Here is a 24,830-nt window from a genome sequence, read left to right on the forward strand (position 1 = left end):
TGGATCTTTCTTGTTCAAATTCGGTTCAAATCCCAGCTTCCCCACTTCATCTGAGCGATCTTGAGAAGCGATCTTGTTTCCTCATATTAAAATAGGGATAGCAGGGAATTCCCTGGTGGTCCAGTGGTTAAGACTTTGCAGGGGCATGGATTTGATCCCTGGTTAGGAAACTAAGATCCTGTATGCATGTAGCTCAGCCAAAAGGAATAGAATTGTTTTTTAAAATAAATAGGAATTGCAATAGTATCTACTTTATATAGAATTGTTGTAGTACGTGAGTTAATAACTGTAAAGGCCTGGCAGGAAACTGCTATATAAGTGTTGCTGCTGCTGCTACTGCTGCTAAGTCGCTTCATTCGTGTCTGACTCTGTGCAACCCCATAGACGGCAGCCCACCAGGCTCCCCAGTCCCTGGGATTCTCTAGGCAAGAACACTGGAGTGGGTTGCCATTTCCTTCTCCGATGCATGAAAGTGAAAAGTGAAAGTGAAGTAGCTCAGTCGTGTCTGACTCTAGCGACCCCTTGGACTGCAGCCTACCAGGCTCCTCCGTTCACGGGATTTTCTAGGCAAAAGTACTGGAGTAGGGTGCCACTGCCTTCTCCGGATATAAGTGTTAGCTATTTTTTATTTATATAAGATCAGGCCACACTGAGCCTACATTCCCATATTGCAATAATTAGTTGGGAGAAGCATTGGCTGTGCACGTTACATAGAGCATGGCCTCCGCAGTTTACACAGAACACACCCAGCAGGTTCTCTAGTCTTTTCATCTGCTCAGATAGACCCAGAGTCTCAACCTATTCCCAACGCCCAGGCCAAGAGGTCAAAGTTCAGCATGAGACCTCACCAGGTCACTCTTGCCCAGACCCTTAAACTGGCTCCCTCTGTGCCCCTATCTATCTCAGATAGGAACGAGCAACAGCCCTTGGCAACCTCTTAGATAACCGTGCTGGGTCTGGCAGTGCTTAGGTTGGGGATTTTCCTGTTGGGCAAGAACACAGGTGCTGCTCCTGTTGTGGCTCCCCCTGGTGGAATGTGTCAACACAGCTGAGAGGTGAGAAACTCCCATTGCCTCTTTGTCCAGTTTGGGGCCATGCACAAAAGCTGCCGTCAGAAGTTGCTTGGGTCTAGCCTCACTCTGGGCTTCCCTATCGGCTCAGATGGTGAAGAATCCACCCACAGTGTGGGAGACCTGGGTTCGATCCCTGGATTAGGAAGATCCCCTGGAGGAGGCATGGCAAACCTACTTCAGTATTCTTGCCTGGAGAATCCCCATGGACAACAGAGGAGCCTGGCAGGGTACATTCCATGGGGGTTGCCAAGAGTTGGACACGACTGAGTGACTAAGCACAGCACAGCCTCACTCCATCCTTCTGCAGCTGCAGTCAAGTGCCTCTGAAGTGGCAGTTCCTGATAGACTCACAGCGCTCCATACCTCCTCGCTCCAGCCTCAGACATCAACAAGAGCCTGAGCTGAGAATGGTGACTGGATGTGCCCCTCCCCCTAAACTTAATGCCCAGTAAAACAAAATCCACCCTTTCCACCTCCACAGTCCAAGATGGCTCAGAGACACTACAGAGATCAGAAACTGGGAGGTGAAATTAGATATGTAAAAAATGCAGACAAAGTAGCATGTTTTGCTACCATTTATTTGCTATGTGGTATGCACACAAAGCATGAGTCAGCTCTGCTGCCCTACCCTCTGACCCCAGGAGAGAGGGCAGGCAAGGAGAGCCCAAGGAGAAGCAACCCCATCATGGGAAAATTGTGGGGGGTGGCAGAGGCTGGGGGGAGACCCAGGCATCCTGCTCTGACTTCTAGCAAGTTCTCCTGCCCTCAGTCACGAGGGCTCCCTATCCTCCCATCCAATGGTCCCAGGCGCAGCAATCTGAGAGGGGAGGGGAGGAGAACAAAGGAAGACGACGCAGTGCTGGATGGAGGCATCTCTGCTCTGCATGGCTACTTGGCCCTGGCCATAACTACAGGCAAAACTGGGTGGTTGGGCCAAGGGCTGTGGTGTAGAGGGGTACTCAGTAGGCGTGGTTGGCAATGTAGAGGGACTGCACTGCCGCTCCACCGTCTTCTCCGCTGCCTTCATACTTGCCCTGGGCTGCAAGCCCATTCACCTGCAAAAGGAGGGGAGTAAGTAAGCCGACCCAGTCCACAGGTTCCTGACCCTGTCCAGGCTAGAGCCTCTGGGCTGCCGCCTGCCTAGCTACACCCCACCTCCCCACCCACCACCTTTAGCTCCCAACCTCGGCCCGCTTGATGAACTCCTCAGTGGCGGCCCCAGCATTGTCCTGTTGCCCTCGCCAGGCATTGAGTGCAGAGGCCTGCAGGGCACGCCCATAGGAGAAGGTGAGGGCCCATGGCCGGGGAAGGGGGCATCGGTTGATAGCATTGAGGTTGAGAGATGCCTCTTCTTCACTCTGACCCCCAGAGAGGAAGGTCACTCCTAGGACAGAGAAGAGGAGACAAACCGATTGATCGCTCCTTATTTTTCCAGGGCAAGGAACTTCTGGAGGCCACAAGAAGAACCTGAGAATGGGTCTTAGGGATAGGAACAGCTTTGGAATCAGGGTGGTACCTGGGACAGCCGGGGGCACAGTGCGACGCAGGGCAGTGACAGTTGCCATGGCGATCTCCTCTGGGCTATACTTAATGGCGCAGGCATGGCCAGGGGTCACCATGTTGGGCTTGAGCAGGGTGCCCTCCAGGTACACGTGATGGTCACTCAGGGCCTTGTACACAGCAGCCAGGACCTGGGGATCAGAGGAGGTTGACTACGGTTCTGGGCCCCTGCCATTATGTTCCCTGCCTAGGGGTAAGTGGGTATAACTGTGAGAGTGGATACAGGTCAGACTCACAGGTACACTCTGGGGTCAGGTAAAAATGTGCTTAAGGAAAGTGCCTGCATCTGAGCCAGGGATTGTGGAGCACAGGCTCCCTGTCAGGTTCTCCCTGTGGTGTATGTCTGTGCCCAGGCGCGGACTCACCTTCTCTGTAACGTACTGGCAACGTTTGAGGTCATGGTCTCCATCAGGCAGAATCTCAGGTTCCACAATAGGCACAATCCCATTCTGCAGGTAAGAGCAGAGTAGCTTAGGAGGGGCAGGAGGTAGGATGGAAGAAAGCCATGTAACCCTCTCGCCACCAGGCACAGAACACCCATCTGACCACCTCACACACACATAGGCCCACCTGCTGGCAGATGCTGGCATAGCGGGCCAGCACATTGGCATTCTCCAGAATGGCAAGTGCTGAGGGTGTGCGCTCACTGATTTTCAGCACACAGCGCCACTTGGCAAAGTCAGCGCCATCCTTCTTGTACTGGGCACAGCGCTCCGAGAGCCCATCCAGCCCTGTAGGCAGAGTACCAACCTCATTATTCTGTTCTTCTTTGCCGGCAGCAGCCACCCAACAACTCTGTGGTCCTGAAGACCACCCCTCCTGTACCTTGAGTGGTGGTTTCTCCATCAGTTCCGGCTAGAGGCACCACACCCTTGTCAACCTGAAAGGGAAACACAGGCACAGAACTGAACCCAGGCAGGACCCTGTTTGCCACCTGCACATGCACACACACACCTATTTCCATGTTCAGCCCCCATCTAGGGCCAGTGGCTGCACCTTGATGCCCACGACAATCCCCTTATCCTGGATGGTGCGGACGAAGGGGACACCATTATCGTCTTTCTGGTAGAGTGTCTCATGGAAGAAGATGACACCGCCGATGCACTTCTTCACACGGTCATCGGCACTAAACAGAACCTGGCGATACAACCGGCGGTTCTCCTCGGTGTTCTCCACCCCGATTTGGCTCAGTCGCTTGGCCATGCTGCCTGGGGAGGGGCAAACAAAGTAGGGTGGCAAGGTCATCCCCAAGCTCCTTGGCCACCTCTTCCCCACCTGACCGCAGGGCCCCACCTACCTACAGACTCATCTGCGGCCAGAATGCCTTTGCCTGGGGCCACAATCCGCAGGGCAATGTCGGACAACTCCTTTTTCTGCTCAGCAGAAAGGGCTGGGTACGAGTGGGGCATGGTGACAGTTCTGTGGAATGGAGACAGGTATAAATGCTGGACCCCACCACCCTACCTCCTCTGTTTCCTCTCCTGTCCATGTGGGCCAGTGGCCTCTTCCTTCCACCCCAACAAGCAACGGTTGGGAACAGAGCAGCAGTCCTTGGCGCAAGTCCTGGACATCAACATGGCACCAGTCTCTTGGGCAGCTAACAGGCTCGGGGCACCAGTTCCCACATCCCCTTTTGTCCCTAACGGGCACCCTTCCCAGCCCCAGGGTGGGGGTGGGGAGGTGAACAGCCCCAAAGTTACAAGTCTTCTTATGAAACTACTGCCTCAATAAAGACGCCAGTCTTTCTTTCACTGAATTTGGCCCCTTCTTCAGGTAGGCAAAAGCCCTGGCCATTCCAATTTCCTTTTTCTCATCCTCACTCAGCAGGGCCCTGAGGGAAGGTGCACTTACTTCCGAGGCTTCAGAATGAGGCAAAAGTACCCATCATCCCTCTTCCCTCAGCTTCTGGAGGAAAAGGGTGGGGGTAGGGAGTAGCAGTGGTGAAAAAAACAAAATAAAAAACAACGGCCACAGGCTTCATAACCTCTTCTCCATTCCTTAACGGGAATGGGAGCAGAGGCTCAGGATTGAAAGGGAGGAAGAGACACAGGATAAGGAGGGAGGAGACCTATGGGGAGATGATGGTGAAACAGGCTAACTAGCCAGGGAGGACCTAGCTCAGGGGGACCGTGAAGGCAGGAGAACTGGAGAGGGAACTCAGCCTAGGAGAGGAAGCAGGCTGAGGTTAAAATGGTTTGGGTGGAAGAGGCTAACACCAAGGATAAGTCCAGCCGGCAGAGGAAGATTTGGAATCGGAAAAGCTGCATCAGAGCTAAAAGGAAGGGGTGCTGTGGGAGAAGCTGAGCCGTGGAGTGGGCAGAAAGGAGAGAGTCGAGAAGGCACATCCAGGGCCCCGCAGGAGTAGGGCAAGGATAGCAGAGGGAAGAGTCAGGGAGAGGAATTGGAGATGCTGAGCAACTCCCGGGGCTCACCTGTCCGCAGCAAGGTAGCTGCGCAGCCACAGGAACAGCTCGCGTTCAGATCCGCGACAGCTGCGGTTCCAGCCCCGGCTTCTGTAAATGAGGCTGCGGCTGCCGCAGAGCTACGTGACTCCCCCCGGAGGGCGGGGCCTCCCCCTCCCCGCCCTGGCCACGCCCCTCCCAGGACTGGAGTGCGCGGTGAGGCCACGCCCACGGAGGCGCGGCGATGAGGTGGAGTGACTGACTGCCGGGATCTCGGAGGTGGTTGTAGACTGTCCTCCTCCCACCTCGCGGAGCCCAGACACCAGCGGAAAGGCCACCTTGGCAGGAAATGGCCTTGTTCTGATTCCTGCCACGGTGGCCTTATGCAGAGGACTGTGCTGGCTGTTGGGGATGAATCCTGGTCTGATGAAGGAGAGTCACCGTAAACAATTACCATAGATAGGGTAGGTGGAACACAGGCAGCAACAGTGTGCGAGTCCAGGGCAGAGGGTTCTTTGTCCTGACCCCCTTATTCACCAGGGCTACCCCAGAGGGGGATGGAGAAGGTAAGAGAATGAAGCCTTGTCTGTTTCCCACCAGGCAGTGAGCCAGGGAACAAGTAGTCCAGTGCCCAGAGTATTTGGGGAAGCAAGAAAAGGAGTCAGGAGCTGGCTGTGGCTCTGGATGCGTTGGGAGGGGTGTGTGGAGGTAGGGAGCCCAGGCAAAAGGACCAAGCTGCCTCCCCCTGAGCTCATCTACCCACCTCCCACCCAAGAAATAAGATTCAGTGAGCCTGAAGAAATACATTAAATATACTTTATTTTATAAACAGAGCTGGCTCTAAGCCAATTGGTCCTGATGTTGGGGTAAGGGAGTGTTGCAGGTAAAAAGGGGTGCAACAGACTCCAGCTTTCAGTTTCTTAGCTCAGAAATTGCAGCAATCCCTGTAGCTCCTTGCAGCCGTTCACGACATCTGGGATGGACAGCAGAGTCTGGGAAGAGATTCAGAAAAGGCAGCTCAGGGTCACAAGCCAGGAAGCACCAGGCCTAGGAAGCACCCTCTTAGAGGGGAGAAAATGGAAGCCACAGAGAAGGCCACAACAGTGAATCAGGGCCCAGCTCTCAGCACAGGCTGCGAATCAGAGCTATGCTCATCAGTACCCCTGGCCAGGCCTTATGCCAAGTACCTAAGTTGCATCAATGCCCTCCCTCCTTTACCTCGTAAATATGCTGAACAGTGTCATCTAATTTCTTTAACTCCTCATCAGAGCGTCGCAGATTCTCTTCCAGGATGTTTCTCTAAAAAACAAATAGGCTGCATAAGTTCTATCCTTAAAAGAATGACATAGCTTGTGGGGAAAGGTAGACATGGCAGGGAAATTGCTAGAGGAGATGGGAAACAGCCTGGAATGGCATGGAAATCCTTACGTGGCTCTGGAACTTGACCATGAGTTTTGCCTTCTCATTTTTCATCTCCAGGAACATCACTCTCAGTTTATCCACCTATAGATACGTTCAGATGAGTAGGGGCACAGCCTAAGGTTCCCACCAGTTGCCCAGCTCTTTGGTTAACTCTGAGTCACCTCTTGGGAGAGCCACACTTTCTCCTGGATCCAGTTCGTGTCCATGGGCTGACAGTCGGGGTTCTGCTGGCCTGCCAGGGTCTCTTGGAGCACCTTAGTCTCTGTCTCTGCACGCCGAAGGGAGCGGGTGAGCTGGGTCACCTCCTCCCTAAGCCTCTGGGGATGAGAATGGAGAGGTATCTCGTTGCGCTCAAAGGTCCTCTCCATCCTTACCCCATGTGGTGAGCAAGGGTAGACCAGGGGACCCAATTCCCACATCTGGGACCCTGGATATAGTGACACAGAAGGCAGAGGCCAGGCATCATGACAAACGTACTATGAGCTCGCCGCTCTTGTCTATCTGCTCCAGGATCTTCTCGTTTTGCTGCTGTATCACTTCCTGGAGTTCCTTTTCATTCTGTGAGAGAAAAGGAGGTGAGAAGGCAGTGGGAAAGCTGGCTTCTTTGCAGCCCTTGCCAAGAGATAAGATTTCATGCCTGACTCATGCTCAGCCCAGGTGATACCAATTACCAACACTCCAATTCTTCCTCTAGGGCTAGGTCAGGCCAGGCACATTTCCCTGTAGAGAGAGCTCTGCTAGAGTTCCTGACTTCTAGGTCAGCCTGGAAGATGGGTCAGCCTATAGCTGGTTCCCAATTATGTGAATTGTCTGACCCCAGGAAGGGCAAAACTAGGGCAATGGTTGGAAAATCCCCACCACCCAGATTCCTGGGGAGACAGCAGCTCCCCAGTGGGCCCGCACAGCTGCCCCAGTTCCTCATGGCTTCACTTCCAGGCCCCTCCTCCACCTTGTAGCGCAAGCACAAGGTCTGGTTCAGCTTCTCTATGTCCGCTTCCTTTGCCTTCTGGGCTTCCTGATGCTGTTCTTCCTGGGCCTGCAGCTGAGCCTGCAGATCGCATCTAAGGGAGGGAAGAATTCAGTATTATTCCTGCCCCCACCAGGGGCTGGCTGGGCCCTTGACATTAAGGGGCTGCTCACATGACCTGCCCTCTCTCACTAAGACTGCACTCCACTTACATCTTTTGCTGCAGAATCCTGACAGCCTCTTCTTTAGACTCCTGCAGCAAGGAACACAGGCTCTGAAGTTCCAGAGTCTTAGTACCCATTTCTGCCAGGCTCTTCTCAATGCCTGGGGTTTCTGAAAGAGAAAGTACTAGATGAGAGGCAAAGCCCTTTAACTCTGGAAGGAAGAAGTACATAGCCATCACTTCTTCCACTCTTATCCATGTTCCCCACCCATAGGATTTGAATATCCGGAACATTACCGATCCCCCAAAGGCAGAACTGAAATAAGCCCAAATAGAATTGAGGTTTTTAGAGCAAAGCACTTCTCACTGCTTTAGTCTTTATCATCACAACCAGATCTAGAAATGAGGCAGGATCCCTGGAGCCCATCCTAACCTGTAGGCTCAAGGGAAACTGTTGATGCTACTCTGGTGAAGGCACTCTTGTCACTTCCAAGCAAGGGCACAGGAGTAGATTCTGGGTCTGAAACAAAAACCAACCATGGCAGAGGGCCCCTCTGGTGACCCCGTCAAGGATCTGCCACCACAGAAACCAGGGAGAGACAGGGTCTGTTGGCAGCATCTTCAACAGCTGAAGATACCAGGAGAAGGGTCCCAACTTTCCCACCCTTCAATTCCTGGGCCTTTAACCTTCATCTGCCTCTGCTGTCTGGGGACTTCCCAAGAAAGTGCTGTCACTGGGCGGAGGGTGTTCCTGGGAAAAAGCACTGGCTGTGCTTATCGGGAGGGTCTCTGGTTCAGCCTGAGGGCAAGGGAGAAAAAATGTCAGCTGCTTTTCAGGGTTAGTTGAGTTCTCTGAATTTACACGTACTCACTAGCCATCTCCGTGGGAATGCTGTTCTATCTATCACCTCTCTTCTCTATCTTCAACTTTTCAATTAGTTCCTCTTCCTGAACTTAATTCTCTCTCACTAGAACAAGAATTTTTTTTTAAAAAGCCTTCTTTTTACCTTAAGTACCCTTTTAGCTACTGCCTTTTCTCTTTCCCTTCAATTAAAAAAAAGGAAAGAAAAGCCTACATTTCTTGCCTAAAATTCCCACCATCTACGGAATCCCTGGGCCACTACACACAGGATTCTGCCCCACCATTCCACCATTATTGGAACACCAATGGCATCCTCGTTATTTCGTGCTCCAAGGGCACCGTTACTTTCAAATGCAGTGGACTCCTTTCAGATCTTTACCTGACCTATGTAATAACCAATGACCACGTTCTAGTAGATATTTCATTTTCTTAGCTTTTGTGACATGACTGCTTCACAGATAGGACTCATACCTTTCTGGCTATTTCTTCTCTCTGGGCAGAGGTCTGTCTTTAACTGTGGGCTCCTTTTGGTTCATACTTGATCCCCTTTACACTCTAATTCATTCCCCACATGGCTTCACCTCAGGAGCTCCACAGAAACATCCACTTCTACACTGATGATCCTTCAATCTGTCTCTTTACAATTAGACTTTTTCCCAATCTCCTGGTGCAAAGGTTCAACTGCCTGTGAAAAATCTACCAGTCTGCTCCACGGTTCACCTGAAATTTACTATGTATAAAGCTGAGCTAACCATTTTTCCTGTCCCACCCCACTTTGTATTTAAGATCCTAGAGCAGGGGGGCAGCAAATTACAGCCTGTGGTTTAAATCTGGCCTGCCATCTGTCTTTGTAAATAAAGTTTTATTGAAACATTGCCACATCCATTTATTTACATACTCTCTATGGCTGCTTCTGAGCTACAAAGGCAGAGTTGAGTAGTTGAGACAGAGATCACATACCTCACAAAGCTGAAAATATTTATCATATTGCATATTACAGGAAAAGTCTGCCAACCTCAGTTCTAGAGAGTGTTGCCATCTTTCCAGCAAAAAAGATCATCAGTCACTCTTTCACCTTACTCCTATATCAAACTGGTCACCATATTCTATTACCTTCTGTTGTTACGTAATTGTTAAGTCATGTCTGACTCTTTTATGACCCCATAGACTGTAGCCCTCCAAGCTCCACTGTCCATGGGATTTCCCAAGTAAGAATACAGGAGTGGGTTGCCTATTTCCTTCTCCAGGGGATCTTCCCAACCCAAGGATCTAACCCACGTCTCCTGCATTGTAGGCAGATTCTTTACTGCTGAGCCACCAGAGAAGCCCTCTATTACCTTTACTTCCTTAATATGTATTGAATTAATTCAATCCATCCCCTCTTCCATATCCCTTCTATAATTGCCATTAGTTCAAGTCTTCAAAAATCTGGCCTCCTGCCTACTTCTCCAGCCTCTTCCCCTTGTCATCCCTGCCCCACATAGCTTCTATAATCCACTCATACAGGGCTACTTCCCAGGCCCCAAACTCGCCACATTCCATTATGAGCAGAGCCTTGGCCTTGTTCACCTGGTTAGTCCCAGCACCTGACCCAGGTCTTGTTACAGGGTAGACACTACAAAAAGTACCCCTAAATGCCTCTATGACTTCCATATGCTGTTCCCTCTGTCTGGTGGGCCTTCCTGTATACCCACCCCTGCCCTACAAACTTATAACCTCAAGACTCTGCCCAAGAGTCACCTGCTCTGAGATGACATCCTAACTCTCCAAACTAAAGCTGATGCTCCTTTCTCTGTGGCCATTCAGACAACCTTCTATCACAATCACAAGTCAAAATGACAAATTTACATCTGTCTGTCTTCCCAAGACTAGATTTCTGTGCTTATCACATGCTGGGGAATGGCGTCAGCTCATAAGCAATTTGATTTCAGGATTCTGGCTCTGCCCTTAACTGTTGAATAAGCTAATTAGCTCTGCAGTCTGAAAGATATCCACCATTTACTCTGCAGTGTGCACTGTGGGGAAGCCAAAGAAGCAATGCTAAACTTCTGCTTGCTATAAACACAGTCTAGCAGAAGAGACCAAACATCCAAGGAAAATTAATACAAGTGAAAAAGGAGAGTAAGCTCATGAGAAATATAGCAGGAGATCACTGAGTCCACTGATGTTTGGGAACATTTCAAAGAAGGTGAACCAGGGAGGATTTTAATAGGAAGGAAAAGTCATTTCCAGTTTCAAGATAGAGGAGAATGAACATGGTAACAGCCTGCATCCAGGTAAGAATGGAAATGAGATGTGTGTGCAGTGTGTAGGCAGTCTAGTGGGAGTAAAGAGTTCATAATAGGAAAGAAGGAGACAGACAACAGGCTGAAGATATCCTGTAGGCAACTGAAAGTCACTGAAGGTCACAGAGATGGAACAGTATTTTAGGAACACTATTCTATACAATAAAGATACAACTGGAAAAAACCTCAGTAAACCAAGATTAGAGGGGAACTTCCTCAACTTGAATCCTTTTCAGCATCAGGGGGGAAGTTCTAGCTAATGCAGTAAGAAAGGGAATAAAAGGTTTACAGACAGGGAAGGAAGAAATAAAACTGTCTTTATTTGAAGATATGATCATAAAGGAAGAGAAGGAAACCCCATATCCTACCTTCTCCTTTAGTTTCGTCTGTAGGAAGAGGGTCAGGCTATGGAGTTGCTCCGTCAGCACCCCCAGCTCTTGGGAATACTGGCGCATCTTCTCCAGGTCTTGCTGCCGTGTTTCCGCTACAATGCTGGCTAGTTTAACTCTGAAATAAGGAAGGATATAAGGAATTTTAGCATTGAAATAAGGAAGGGCTTCCCACATAGCTCAGCAGTAAAGAATCCTCCTGCAATGCAGGAGATGCAGGTTCAATCTCTGGGTCAGGAAATTCCCTGAAAAAGGACGTGGCAACCCACTCCAGTATTCTTGCCTGGGAAATCCCATGGACAGAGGAGCCTGGCGGACCACCATCCATGGGGTCAGAAAGAGTCAGACACAACTTAGCAACTAAACAACAATAAGAAAGGAACAGAGAAGATGGCCAAACACCAGGTGACCTTCTCCAAACACGTCCCCAAACCGCCCCCACAGAACTGCATTCAAAGCGAGAAACAAGAGGCTCTCGGACCCTGGTATGATTCCCTTCTTGGAGACTTCCACTTCCAGAAGCAGGCCTGGGAAAGAAGTCCTCAGGGAGAAGCACCGAGAGGTAGAGATCTTACTTCAGGTTCTCCACGGTGTCCTTGAGGCCCTCACACTGCATGCTGCGCTCCCGGAGCACTTCCAGCGTGGTTTTCAACTGACACTCAACCTGGCCCAGCTCCAGGTGAGCAACCTGATTCTCCTGTTCAGCAAACTGGGGAGACAGGAGAAAGAAGGAAGGCAAGGAGTGAGGGGGGGCAGGGCGGGGAAATGCATCCAAGTGGGACACTTTATAGAGTCCTGGGATCAGAGGCTTCTTCCAGTCCACAGTCTCAAACCCCACATCGGTACCATCAGGGATGAGTCACACTCCTGCCAGCCCCCCTGCCCCAGGCCACCTTACTTACCTCCAGGGTCTCCTTCAGGTCCTGCACCTCCTTGGCCAGGACCGCCTGTTGCTGCTGCAGCTTTGCCTGCACGTGTTTTAGCGCCATTTCTTCCTTTTGCCATCTGCCAGAGACCTTATGTGAGATTCCACTGGTCCCCTGTTCCGGGTGCTTACCGCCACCACAGCCCAAGAGGAACTCACTGAGCAGTCTGCTCCTCACTGTTCTGGGTGAGCCGGCAGAGCAACTCGTCCTTCATGGCCAGGTCCTGGGTACAATGGGCATGCTGACTCTGTAGCACTTTTAGCTGACTCTCTGTGCTGGCCAGAATCTGCAGCTGAGCCTGGAGATCTAGGCCAAAAGGATCCTAATGACAACATGTGGTCAGCAGGCCCAAACCTCCCCACACCTCTGCTCCAAAACAAGTGCTCTAGAGCAGCTATTGCTCCGCTGCCACACCCCAAGCCTCAGTAGGGTACAACTGCTTGCACCCATGCACACCTGCTGCCAGGCGACTGTTTTCCAACTCCAGTCGTTCTAATTGGCTTTTGCAGTCCTCTAAATGGGAAGAGACTTGTTCCAGCTCCCTGGAAACCTAGGAGAAAAAGATAGTTTTCTTCCCACAGTTCCTCCTGAATCAGGAATCCCAAGACTTAGTCCAGTTTCTCTTTCCAGACAGGACAGCCAATCTCTCCTTGTTCACTGCAGCAAATAAGTCTAATCCTCAGGAAAAAGCAGAAACAGGAGAAAAGCTGATGAAGAAGGTGTGGAAGGCCACCTAACAGCAAAGGGACTGGCTGGTCTCCAAAGCCACAGATGAAAAGAAGATAGGTCTAGGGGAAAAGGCTCATCAGAAAGGCCTTTTGTGGAGAAGGAGGAGGAAACCAGGCCTAAGCAGTCCCCTCTCCTGTGTACCTGCTGCTTTTCCTCAATTGCAGCATCACGTTCCTGCAGGGTCTGCCGGCTCTTGGCTGTAAATTTCTCCGTGAGTTGTCGAAACCGGCTCAGCAGAGCTGTCCATGTTACATACTACCGGGGGAGGCAAATAGGTCAAGAGAGCATGCTTGAAAAAAGACTTCTAACAGGGCTGGCTGTGAGCAGAGGAGCAGTATAATGCCCGCCGATACTCACATCCAGTTGCATTGCTATCCAGTCCTGTTGCAAGGCTGAAGTAAGACTCGCTGTCTGCTGAGCCAACTCTTCTTGCTCAGTGTGAAGCCCTACCTACATGAGAAGGATTGCCAATGGAGGTGCCCCTTCCCATTGGATACTGGGAAGCATGGGTACATGACCCCCTCCCAGTGTGTCAACGTGGATCCCAGGAAAGAAGATGCCCTCAATTACCAGTTGGGTCTGGGTCTCCTTCAAAAGGCCTCTGAATTTCCCCATGGATGCCAGGTCCTGTTGCAGTTGGCTGATGCGCTGGCTGGCGTGTGCACAGAAGACCTCTAGCACTGTCTCTGCCTGTTTAAAATAAGAGGCTGTGAGGACATCGTGCACAGAAGGAAACAGCACAGAAAACCGTAACTACCCGTCACAGCAGTAGCTGAGTTCATTACTCCCCAAGGGCAGGCAGTTCTCAGGCCACCCATCTGTGACTCTAGTCAATTTGTATTCCTGCAGGAACCTTAGGAAGAGACCTCCCTCATCCAGGAATCAAAGCCTGACACCTTACCACATCCTTGCCTCTGAGGGCCAGTTCCTCTCTGTGCTTTGCCTCCTCCCTTTCTGCTTTGAGGCTCTGAAGCCTGGCCTTCAGTTTCTTCAACACATCAAAACAGCAGGACACCAAGGTTTCTGCACGCCGAGTCTATAAGATAAGAATCAGATACTGTGTCTGGTTTCTTTCTTTGGCTGAATTTCAGTCCCACCAGAGGTCTCTGCCTCCATCTTCATGCTGCTTACCTCCTGACTCAGAGCAGTCTTATCTTCATCTAAGTGCAGCAAAGACAGGTGAAGCAAGGATATCAGCTCTCTAGAGAGGAGCACCCATGATTGCTGTACAGGGAGAAGAGGTTAGGCTAGATCAAATAAAGTCATTAAGCAGGAAGTAAGCAGGGACACTGGAGGAAAGCCACTGACCCCAATTTCAAGCTCCCAATAAGGAAGAGATGTCCTTAACAAAAGGAAACCTCTCTTCACTCCCACGTTTGAGTACCATCATCTGCTCACCACTCCATTCTTGATCTTCACAGGAGACCCAGCAATGGTCTAAGGTCAGTCAACACTTACCATGACATTCCTGGCTTGCTGCAGAGCCTGTCCAACCTCCTGGCTCTCCTGAAGATGCTGAGGTTTCTTACTCATCTAGCCGGAGAAACAGGGTTGTTCCTTTTGCAGAAACAGTATGCAGTGCCAGCACCTTGTGCCCCCTCCCACCCACTGATATACAGGAGCCCTTCCTATTAAAAGCAGGAGCAAAGCTCACGGCTTGATGAAGCCAAGCTAGAAAAAATCCAGAGGTAGGTTAAAAGCAAAATTACTTTTTTAATTAAAAGTAATCTAAAAATTACTTTTAAAAATATTTTTGGGGGCTTCCCTGGTGGCTCAGTGGTAATGAATCCACCTGCCAATGCAGGAGACATGGGTTTGATCCCCGATCTGGGAAGATCCCACTTGCCACAGAGCAACTAAGCTCCTGTGCCACAACTATTGAACCTGTGCTCTGGAGCCTGGGGGCTGAAACTACTGAGCCCGTGTGTCACAACTACTGAGCCCTCATGCCTAGAGCCTGTGCTCTGTAACAAGAGAAGCCACCGCAGTGAAAGGCCCACGCACCACAACCTGAGAGCAGCCCCCACTTGCTGCAACTGGAGAAAGCCTGTGTAGCAATGAAGACTCAGCCCAGCCGAAACTGAATAAATAAATAAAATTTAAAATAACTTTCTTCTGATTATGTGTTTACTATAAAATTTTAGAAATGGAAAAGTGAACAGAATGGGAAAAGATTCATTATTAGTTTTACCACTGAGAGCCGTGATTCTCAACCAACAGCACAGCATTCACCCCAAGAGATTTCGATATACGTCCACAGCAGATTTCCTTGCTATAGGGATTTGCTATAACCGATGAGTCTACTACCTCCCTCAGGGGTCAGGGTGAAAAAAGTTGTAGACTACGGATTTAGAAGGAAATTACCGTATTCAGTAAATTCTAAGATGACTATCTTTTTACTTTTTAACACCAGTGACATTGGTATGCTTTTAAAATTGACAGTATCTTAGATTTGATGAAAGACAGTAATGCTTAAGAAAAAACACAATTGGTTTTGAGATTGAGATATATAAATAAAATTGGGGTCCTGCTTTTCCTGGGATTTCTTTGGAGGGAATGATGCTGAAGCTGAAACTCCAGTACTTTGGCCACCTCATGCGAAGAGTTGACTCATTGGAAGAGACTCTGATGCTGGCAGGGATTGGGGGCAGGAGGAGAAGGGGACGACAGAGGATGAGATGGCTGGATGGCATCACTGACTCGATGGACGTGAGTCTCAGTGAACTCCAAAAGTTGGTGATGGACAGGGAGGCCTGGCGTGCTGCGATTCATGGGGTCGCAAAGAGTTGGACACGACTGAGCGACTGAACTGAACTGAATGTCATTTAGCTCTGAGTTTATGTTCACTCTCCTCATTGAGAGCCTGAGACTAGGATATATGCTTTAGGAAGACCTATCAAAGTGGAGTATCACTCATTTTTAACTTCTGCTGATATTTTACTTCATGTCAAAACCTCTGAGAGGTGAAACATGATTTCCTTTTACCAGGAACTTACATTAAACTTATTTTTCCATGCTATTAAAAACTCTTCAGGGGACCTCCCTGGCAGTCCAGTGGCTAGGAGTGTTTTCACTGCAGGGAGTACGGTTTTGATCCCTGGTCGGGGAACTAACATCCTGCATGCAGTAAGGCATGGCAAAAAACAAACAAACAAAAACTCCTCATGAACATATTTTTAAATAACTGTAGATTATCTACATTTTATGATGTACCATTATTTTCTTTTTCATGTTTTTAAAGTTATCTGTATGTGGAATTTTCCCCCCCTTAGGATATACACCTAGAAGTGGAGTTGCTGCTGCTGCTGCTGCTAAGTCACTTCAGTCGTGTCCGACTCTGTGCGACCCCATAAATGGCAGCCTACCAGGCCCCGCCCTCCCTGGGATTCTCCAGGGAAGAACACTGGAGTGGGTTGCCATTTCCTCCTCCAATGCATTAAAGTGAAAAGTGAAAGTGAAGTAGCTCAGTCGTCTCCGACTCTTAGCGACACCATAGACTGCAGCCTACCAGGCTCTTCCGTCCATGGGATTTTCCAGGCAAGAGTACTGGAGTGGGGTGCCATTGCCTTCTCCCAAGTGGAGTTACTGGGTCAAAAAGTTTGAACTGCTTTAAGCAGTTTAAACTGCCCTTAGAAAGGCTGAACCCATTTAAAGGCATAATGTTCAAACAAGAGGATAAAAAATGTTTAAGTAATAATAACGTTAAATATAACTTTTAAGACATTAAAAAAAAGGTTCAACCAATTTATGCCTTACTGATGATGGGGCAATATTTACCACCACTATCTATTTTATTCTTTGCTATTTCGTCAGAAGAAAATAGCATTTCATGTGCAATTTGCATTTATCTGATCATCAAAAATGGTAACCTTCTCAAATATTTACCATTTTAATTTTCTTAGTCTCTAAGGTCTGTTCACTATCTTAGAGCAGATGAAAATTGTGGTGTGCTATGTGAAGTAGATAACTGTGATCTCAAAGGCAGCAGAGCCATAGAGAAACTTCAAAGTTCCAAGAGAAAAGTGGGAAGCCTTCATTACCACTGCAAGACATACATCGCCTAGGGAAAAGCCTAGTGCTGGAGCAGCAGTGCTGAGTCACGACGCTGCAGCAGTCTGGATGTAAGGAGGCAGATCTCCCGGCGTCCATCACTCCCGGCCCCAGCAAAGCAGGCCTCCCTCCTACTGTGTTTTACAGTAAGGACATGGAGTCCCTCACTGAGCCCTGGAACAGGGCATGCATACTGCTTAGGGCTGGGCAGTCAGGCCAGTGATGAGATTAGCGTCAATGAGGCAGCCAAGCACAAAGACATGAGACTGTTGTGGGGAATGGCTGAAGGTACTGTCATTTCCTCTCTTTGGTTCTGCTTCAGTGGTATCTCAAAGGATTTGGCAAGGTACAGATGGTCAACTTGGGGTCGGGGAGAACAAGGTCAAGGACCAGAGGAAAGGATACAAAAATAAGAAAACACAGGAGAGAAACTGAGCAGCTGGAAGAATGATGAGCCTGTGGTTTCCAGGATTTTGGCAAAAGGTAAAGTCATTATTTGAGGATATTTTCAACCCAGAGAAGACTTTTGTTTGTTTGTTTTTTGCCCAGCTGAGTGGCTCGTGGGATCTCAGTTCTCCAACCAGGGATTGAACCCCGGCCTTCGGCAGTGAGAGCATAGAGTCCTAACTGCTGGACTGCCAGGGAATTTCTGAGACCATCTCTTCTTAGCAGCAGCCCCTATTATCTCAACAGCCATAACACGGAGGGTCTCAGTTTCTTCCCTGACACATTCCCTTACATCCTCAACCTATGCTGTCACAGCAAGAATCCTCTAGGACAATGGTCTTTAACTGTCATCCTCGGATATCTCCTACAATAATTTTGAAAGATGGAGTAGTCTGATGTTTAAATTGTTCAAAGGCTGTAATTTCCACCACCTTATAAATGTTGACAGTTTGAAATAAAACTGTTACATCACCCCCAAATATACCCAATGGTATAAATATTACAAATACCATGATTTATTATCTGTTTGATATTTTTAAAAAATATACACACAACCACTTTAAGTCAGAAATTTTATATCATCCTTTTTTCTCCTTAAACCTCAGTTTTTACTCCTCTCAGAATTTTATCCTAATGTAATATATTTTTACACTTTAAATCAAGATCTCTGCAACAACAACAAAAGTTCACCTAAATTGAGATAAATTTAAAACATTTCCTAATTGCTCTGACCATAAGACTTTACGTGAAAAAACTCTTGGATGGACAAATATTTTCATCAGTTGTCTATGAATCACTATTATAATTAAAATCATACACATACCTAGTAAAATTTTACTGGAGATCATTCATTGATACTAATGAAATGGATAAACCAGTCCTCTCCTTACCAGTTCATGTGTCTGTGGATTATTATAATTCCTACAGTAAGACATAGTTCAACAACGATTCCATGTTTGATGAAAGTGAAAGAGGAGAGTGAAAAAGTTGCCTTAAACCTCAACATTAAGAAAACTAAGATCATGGCATCCGGTCCCATCACTTCACGGCAAATAGATGGGCAAACAATGGAAACAGTGACAGACTTTATTTTTTAGGGTTCCAAAATCACTGCACATGGTGACTACAGCCATGAAATTAAAAGATGTTACTTCTCGGAAGTAAAGTTATGACCAACCTAGACAGCATATTGAAAAGCAGAGACATTACTTTGCCAACAAAGGTCCGTCTAGTCAAGGCTATGGTTTTTCCAGTAGTCATATATGGATGTAAGAGTTGGACTATAAAGAAAGCTGAGCACAGAAGAATTGATGCTTATGAACTGCGGTGCTGGAGAAGACTCTTCAGAGTCCCTTGGGCTGCAAGGAGATCCAACCAGTCCAACCTAAAGGAGATCAGTCCTGGGTGTTCATTGGAAGGACTGATGTTGAAGCTGAAACTCCAATACTTTGGCCACCCGATGCAAAGAGTTGACTCATTTGAAAAGACCCGATGCTGGGAAAGATTGAAGGTAGGGGGAGAAGGGGACGGGATGAGATGGTTGGAAGGCATTACCAACTCAATGGACATGAGTGTGGGTAAACTCCGGGAATTGGTGATGGACAGGGAGGCCTGGCATGCTGCAGTCCATGGGGTCACAAAGAGAAGGACACAGCTGAGCGACTGAACTGAACTGAACTGATGCCTATTTTCCATTCTTATAGGTACAAGATTCATGTGAGGGAATTCCCTGGCTTTCCAGTGGTTATGACTCCAGGCTCCCTGTGCAGGGGGTATGGGTTCAAACCCTGGTCAGGGGAATAAGATTCTTCATGTTGCATGGCATGGCCAAAAAAAAAAAAAAAATCTGGCAACAGTGCATTTGGAAGATGAAGATCTAGAAAACAATTCCTTTAAAACGTCCCTTGCTATTGATGTATGGCAGAAACCAAAGCAATATTGTAAAGCAATTAAAATAGATGATTAAAAAAATTTTTTTTCAATTAAATTAAAACAAAACAAAACAAAACACCTTCCTTGCTTACATTCCCTGGAAAATCTTGATGCATCCCAGGGGTATAGTGTGTACCCACAGCTCTAAGGGATCTTCCAGACCCTCAGCTTTCATACTCACTTTAAGGAAGAGGGCCCATTGAGATCCTCCATGCTTCAGGAGGAACTATCTTACCTCGTTGGGAAGGGTGTCAGTCTGTGTGCTGCTGTCCCGGACTTCGGGGTGAGGGCCGCTCTGCTGACTCTTCCAGTCCCGCAGCTGGCGGGAGAGAACCTCCAGGATGACAAGAGAATTCAGCAGGTTATCTTCCAGGTCATGCCGAGACAAGGCAGTCAGATCTGGAGAACGGCTGTGGTAGGAAAAGAACATGGGAAGAAGAGAGGGAGAGGGATGGGAGTGATGGATCCAGGCAAATGAAGCCCCGGAGCACAAAGACACAGGACACTTACCCCCACAGGAGGTGCTCTGTCTCAGAGGCACTGTCCTTGGTGCCCACCAGGCCTGTCTGGGATGTGTTTGTACTCCTTTCCTGTTGTGCTGGGGGAGTAAACCAAGTCCCCACCGAGCAAGCAGAGAAAGGGGTAGTGCCGATTGCAGCATTCTGAAATGCAGAGGGAAGGGATAAGCTCTGGCGGAGATTTTCTAGCATGACTGAGGTATTGACACCTTTTTCCAGCCAGGCCAGGGGTGACATCCAAGGCCCTACATCAGAGCCAGGAATGCCACTGGCATCTTTTCCTGCTGGCCCAGGAACCACCTGTGATTCCATTTCTCCAGGATTTGGGCTTGGGCATGTGGATGGAATATCGTCTGTATTTGACACAAGTGCTTGATGTCCCAATTCAGCCTCCTCAGGGAGTGTGGGAAAGCTCATTTTCCTCTCCTCTATAGCTCTGTGCTCTAAAATATCCCCTTCTGGGTCCACATGACTGACAGGGCAATCTGCCGCTAAGGCAGTTGAAGGGGAAAGCCAGAGCAGGGAGGAAGGCAACAAGGCATTACTTTCCGAAGGAACTAAGTCCTCAGGCTCAGCCTCAGTGCTCCTGTCCTTCAGGCTTTCCTTGGAGCAATGTAACTGCTGCTCAGAACAGGGATTTGGTGGGGACTCCAAGAGCTGGGATGGAGGATCCTGAAATGCAGGTATCTCAGGCATACCAGGAACAGTTTCTGAAAAGCTGTCTTCCATACAGAAGTCTACCCCCTTTCTCAGCAGATCTCCTGGCCTCAGAGGCTCATCTAGAGAGAAGTTGTTTCCCTCTGCCATCGAATCTAGACGGTCCGCAAGTGTAATGTCTTGCTGCTGCCTCCCTGGAGAAGGTACAAGGACCATGGTTTTAACCACATTGTTGTCCCGTGGGTCTACTCCTTTCTCACAGGTTTTGGGAGTAGAGTTGGTTTGGGGAATCAGATTTAGGGGCTGCTCATCTGATTCGTGTTGATAAGCTTCTAGCCACTTTGAGGGATGGCCGAACTGTTCTGAAGGGGAGTCTGTCTTCTTAGCATTGACAAAATCTGGCAGAGATGAGTTGTTGCTGCCTTCCTGCCAAAGAAAACAAAAGCAGTTGACTAAGACAGTCAATTCTAGTTCACAATATACAATTATGGGCTCAGGATATTGTCTGAACTCAGAAAAGGAAGAGTTCTTATTACCTTTGCCTAGGTAAGAACTTGGCTAAGCCTTGCTGCTTACTAAAGAGACCCAGTAGAAAAGTTGGGAAGACGTTCTGGGTCCTTCCAAGTGAACCAGGTTATAGTATAAACAAGGCTAAGATATTCTGTCCATGTCATATGGAAATGGTAGCTTGAAAATGACCCTCCTCTTCTCCAATCCTAACTCCAACCTAATTCTAGGGTAGGAGGAATCCCTGGCTCAAGTTCTAGACTTGGTGTAAGATTTTCTTCTTTTTGGAACAGATGAGAAATTCGGGACTAGAGTTAGAGAGCCCTTGGCCCACAGAGATCCATGTATTCTTGGGAGAAAAGGCAACATTAACCTATGCTAGTGACCTAGTCTCCCTGGGTGCAAGCGCTGAGGTTTTCCTGAACACATGAGTTGAAGCCATTCAACTCTTGGGATCTGAAGAGCTCTAGCCTTTGTAGTAGGGGAGAATGAATGGCCGAAAGACTTCTTCCTGGTGCACTGATAAGGGACTGCTGCTGCTAAGCCGCTTCAGTCGTGTCCGACTCTGTGCGACCCCATAGACAGCAGCCCACCAGGCTCCCCCGTCCCTGGGATTCTCCAGGCAAGAACACTGGAGTGGGTTGCCATTTCCTTTTCCAATGCATGAAAGTGGAAAGTGAAAGTGAAGTCGCTCAGTCGTGTCCGACCCTCAGTGACCCCATGGACTGCAGCCTTCCAGGCTCCTCCGTCCATGGGATTTTCCAGGCAAGAGTACTGGAGGGGGGTGCCATTGCCTTCTCCAGATGACAACCTCTCAATTGGCGGCTCACAGGAATAGAGACCATTGAACTTTATACCACTTGCAGGACTGCTGGTTTTGAGATTCAATGAACAACAATAGGAAAATATGAATATACTTATGTGGATCTAGTAGCCAGAAAAAGGACAAACTCTGAGATAGTTAAGAAAGGTAGACCCTACACAGCTGATGGAAGAAAGAGATGACAATTTGCACCCCAAAAAATTTATGAATATATAAGAAAATCTGAGTACAACTCACACACACAAAGACTTCCTGGAAATAATAAATGTTACCTGTATTTATTTATATTTCAATTATTTTTTTGTTTTGTTTTGGCTGCATGGCATGTGAGATATTAGTTTCCTTACCAAGGATCAAACTCGTACCCCCTGCAGTGGAAGTGCAGCGTCCTAACCACTGGATCGCCAGGGAATTCCCATGGAAATAATAAATATTACTTTTAAAGAAAAAACTTCAGTAATATGAATTGAAAGAGGATGATCAGGGTTAAGAAAGGAATTGCTGGCCAGAACAATCAAGTGGAAGAAAACCTTTAAAGATACAAAGAAGTATAAATCTGAGGGAAAAGCTAAGAGAATTGGAAGATAAATCTAGTAAACCTAACATGTGAATAAAAGAATCTCCAGGAGAAAAGAGAACACCCATAGGTCTGGCACTGATTAAGAAGTATTAGAAGAAAATTTCTCTAAGGTAAAGAAAGATTTGAGTTTGCATATTAAAATAGCTCACCAAGCTCTAAGCAGGATTGATCAAGGAAATGAAAAAATTTCTAAACTACCAGAACAACAAGATATTTTAGAAGCTTTAGATATAGAGACTAATTATTTATTTAAAAAAAAAAAGAAAGAGTCAGACTTATATGAAATTTCTAATTTACATCAGTGGATGAAACGTAAGATTGACCTAAAAAGGGCTTCTGATATTCTAGCAGTGTCCTTGGGTATTGGTTACAATGATGTGTGCTTTACACAAACTTGTTAGGCTCCATGTTTTATGCCCTTTCAAGTATTTTATTGCAAATTTTTAAGTTTTTATTTCAAAGTGCTTAAGAAAACGTAGAAAATAAAGGGATGGCAAAGAGATATCAGGCAAAAACAAAGCGAGCAGAGGCAGCAATATCAGTATCAGACAAGGTAGAATGTAAAGTTATAGCACTTCTGTGACAAGACAAAATTAAAGTTATATGATGAAAAAAAAAAAATCAGTCTGCATTACATAGCCCAAAAGCTAAATATACAAACCAAACACTTTTAGAAATGTAAAAATGCACCTTAAAGCATTTGCTATGTTTATTAAGTTCCTATTTATTCCTTAAGGAGTAGACATTTGCAAATCATATATCAGAAAAGGGGTTAATATCCAGAATAGACAAAGGACTCCTACAACTCAACAACAAAAATAATCCAATTTAAAAATGGGTAAAGGACTTGAATAGATATTTCTCCAAAGAAAATATATGAATGACAACTAAGCATATGAAAGTGTGTTAGTCACTCAGTCGTGTCCTACTCTTTAAGACCCCATAGACTGGCAGCCTGCCAGGCTCCTCTGTCCATGGGATTCTCCAGGCAACAATACTGGAATGGGTTGCCATTTCCTTCTCCAAGCATATTAAGAGATGCTCAAAAACTTCCAGAAATGTCCAGGACCAGATCATTTCACAGGTTGAATTTTACCAATCCTTCAAAGAAAACATAATACCCATTTGTCTCAAGCTCCTCCAAAAAATTTAAAAGAACACTTCCTAATCCATTTTACAAGGCCAAAATTACACTGATACCAAATCTGAACAAGGATAACACAAAACTCAACAGATCTGGCAGACTGAAAGATGGGCAAGGACAGGGTAATTAACTATCTGCTTATGAAATAACAGAATGTGACATTCTTTGAATAGTAAATATGCTTTTTTTTTCATATGTTCACGGAACACTCACAAAAAAATTCACCCTATACTTGGCTAAAAAGACAACAGATTACAGTCCGATCATAATGTAAGAAAATAAATTTAAAAGGTGACACAAAATGGTTTTTAAGCACTTGGAAATCAAGAATCCCTCCTAGATAGCCCCAGGATTAAAGATAAAAATCAAAAGACAGTTATAAACTAGCTAAAAAGCATGACAAAGGATGACTATAATATAATAAGAACACTTAGAAAACAATGAAAAAGAGATAACAACCCAATAGAAAAATAAGCAAATAATATAAATAAGCGTTTGACTACCTCTCGGAACGGATGGATATTGGCTCATTCTTGCAGCTGACTGACTTCTCCATAAGTGAGCCCTTATTAAGAGGAGACCACTAATCAGTGATAGTATTTCTGAGACGTTTGGTAAAGACTGAAAGGGGGAGGAGGTGATAAAAACTAACACCTAAATAGAGATGTGGGCTCTCAGTGGACTTCCTTTAACGACCCTAGGGCACCTCTCTGTTGGCCTGAATAGATGTAAATGGATGTCGTCTAGGCAGAAAACTTCATTATCGTTATTAATTACGTTCCAGCCCTGGCCCTCTGTTCCTCTGAGCTCTCGGCCTCGGCAAAGAGCCCAGTCGAGAGACTGGCCAGGCGAATCTCACCTGCAGCCCCAGTTTGCATGGTGATGGGGTCGGCGAGTGTGGGGGCCCTTTTCCAGAGTTGGTGGGGGCGTCGGGCTGCAAGGCAAGTTCTCGAAGAGGCGTTCTCATAGCTGCTTTTCCCTAAGAAAGAAGAGAGCATGAAAGTAAGCCTGGGCTCTGCCAACCGGCCCTAAGAAGCTCTCCTCCCTCAAGCTCCGGAGCAATAAACAAGAGTAGGCTCCAACCCCAGTGCTCCGAACATCAGGACCGGAAAACTCCACACGCCCCCCGCCTCAGGCTCGACTCTTGCTTTCCAAAACGCTCGGCACAGCCACAGACCCCCGAAACCCCGGTCTAGGTCTCTCGCTCCATGAGGCCCTTCGGCTCACCGGCTGGGGCGAAGGAGACAGGCTAAGATTGAGTTTTTTCATCCGCCACATCTTCGACACAGAACGCGGGATGAACACCTCCCACACGTAAGAGACAACGCCATGCCTACCCGCCGCCTTTATTTGAACCTGCTTCGCGCTTCCCGATTGGCTGCGAAGCCTCAGTG

The 24,830-nt window shown here is 47.6% G+C and overlaps 2 protein-coding genes across 2 annotated transcripts; both read right to left on the reverse strand.

The window, feature by feature from the left end:
* Positions 1-1,635: 1,635 nt before the first annotated feature.
* Positions 1,636-5,216, reverse strand: ALDOC (aldolase, fructose-bisphosphate C). The gene is made up of 9 exons (XM_019982501.2): positions 5,066-5,216; positions 3,931-4,052; positions 3,630-3,841; positions 3,459-3,513; positions 3,204-3,364; positions 2,999-3,082; positions 2,590-2,764; positions 2,258-2,457; positions 1,636-2,128 (listed from the first exon to the last, which is right to left on the reverse strand). Exons 2-9 carry the CDS (start codon positions 4,040-4,042, stop codon positions 2,033-2,035), a joined length of 1,095 nt encoding a protein of 364 aa, XP_019838060.1. The 5' UTR covers positions 4,043-4,052; positions 5,066-5,216; the 3' UTR covers positions 1,636-2,032.
* A 621-nt stretch (positions 5,217-5,837) lies between these two features.
* Positions 5,838-24,811, reverse strand: SPAG5 (sperm associated antigen 5). Its single transcript, XM_019982592.2, has 24 exons — positions 24,664-24,811; positions 24,296-24,415; positions 19,718-20,808; positions 19,443-19,617; positions 14,237-14,311; positions 13,910-14,002; positions 13,680-13,814; positions 13,349-13,468; positions 13,136-13,228; positions 12,920-13,033; positions 12,506-12,599; positions 12,208-12,355; positions 12,026-12,128; positions 11,699-11,832; positions 11,103-11,241; positions 8,275-8,386; positions 8,021-8,107; positions 7,637-7,757; positions 7,407-7,518; positions 6,935-7,015; positions 6,619-6,774; positions 6,464-6,538; positions 6,254-6,334; positions 5,838-6,027 (listed from the first exon to the last, which is right to left on the reverse strand). Exons 1-24 carry the CDS (start codon positions 24,712-24,714, stop codon positions 5,956-5,958), a joined length of 3,582 nt encoding a protein of 1,193 aa, XP_019838151.1. The 5' UTR covers positions 24,715-24,811; the 3' UTR covers positions 5,838-5,955.
* Positions 24,812-24,830: the final 19 nt, after the last annotated feature.

This window comes from Bos indicus, chromosome 19 (genome assembly GCF_029378745.1).
Source record: "Bos indicus isolate NIAB-ARS_2022 breed Sahiwal x Tharparkar chromosome 19, NIAB-ARS_B.indTharparkar_mat_pri_1.0, whole genome shotgun sequence".
In the NCBI taxonomy this organism is placed as follows: Eukaryota; Metazoa; Chordata; class Mammalia; order Artiodactyla; family Bovidae; genus Bos; species Bos indicus.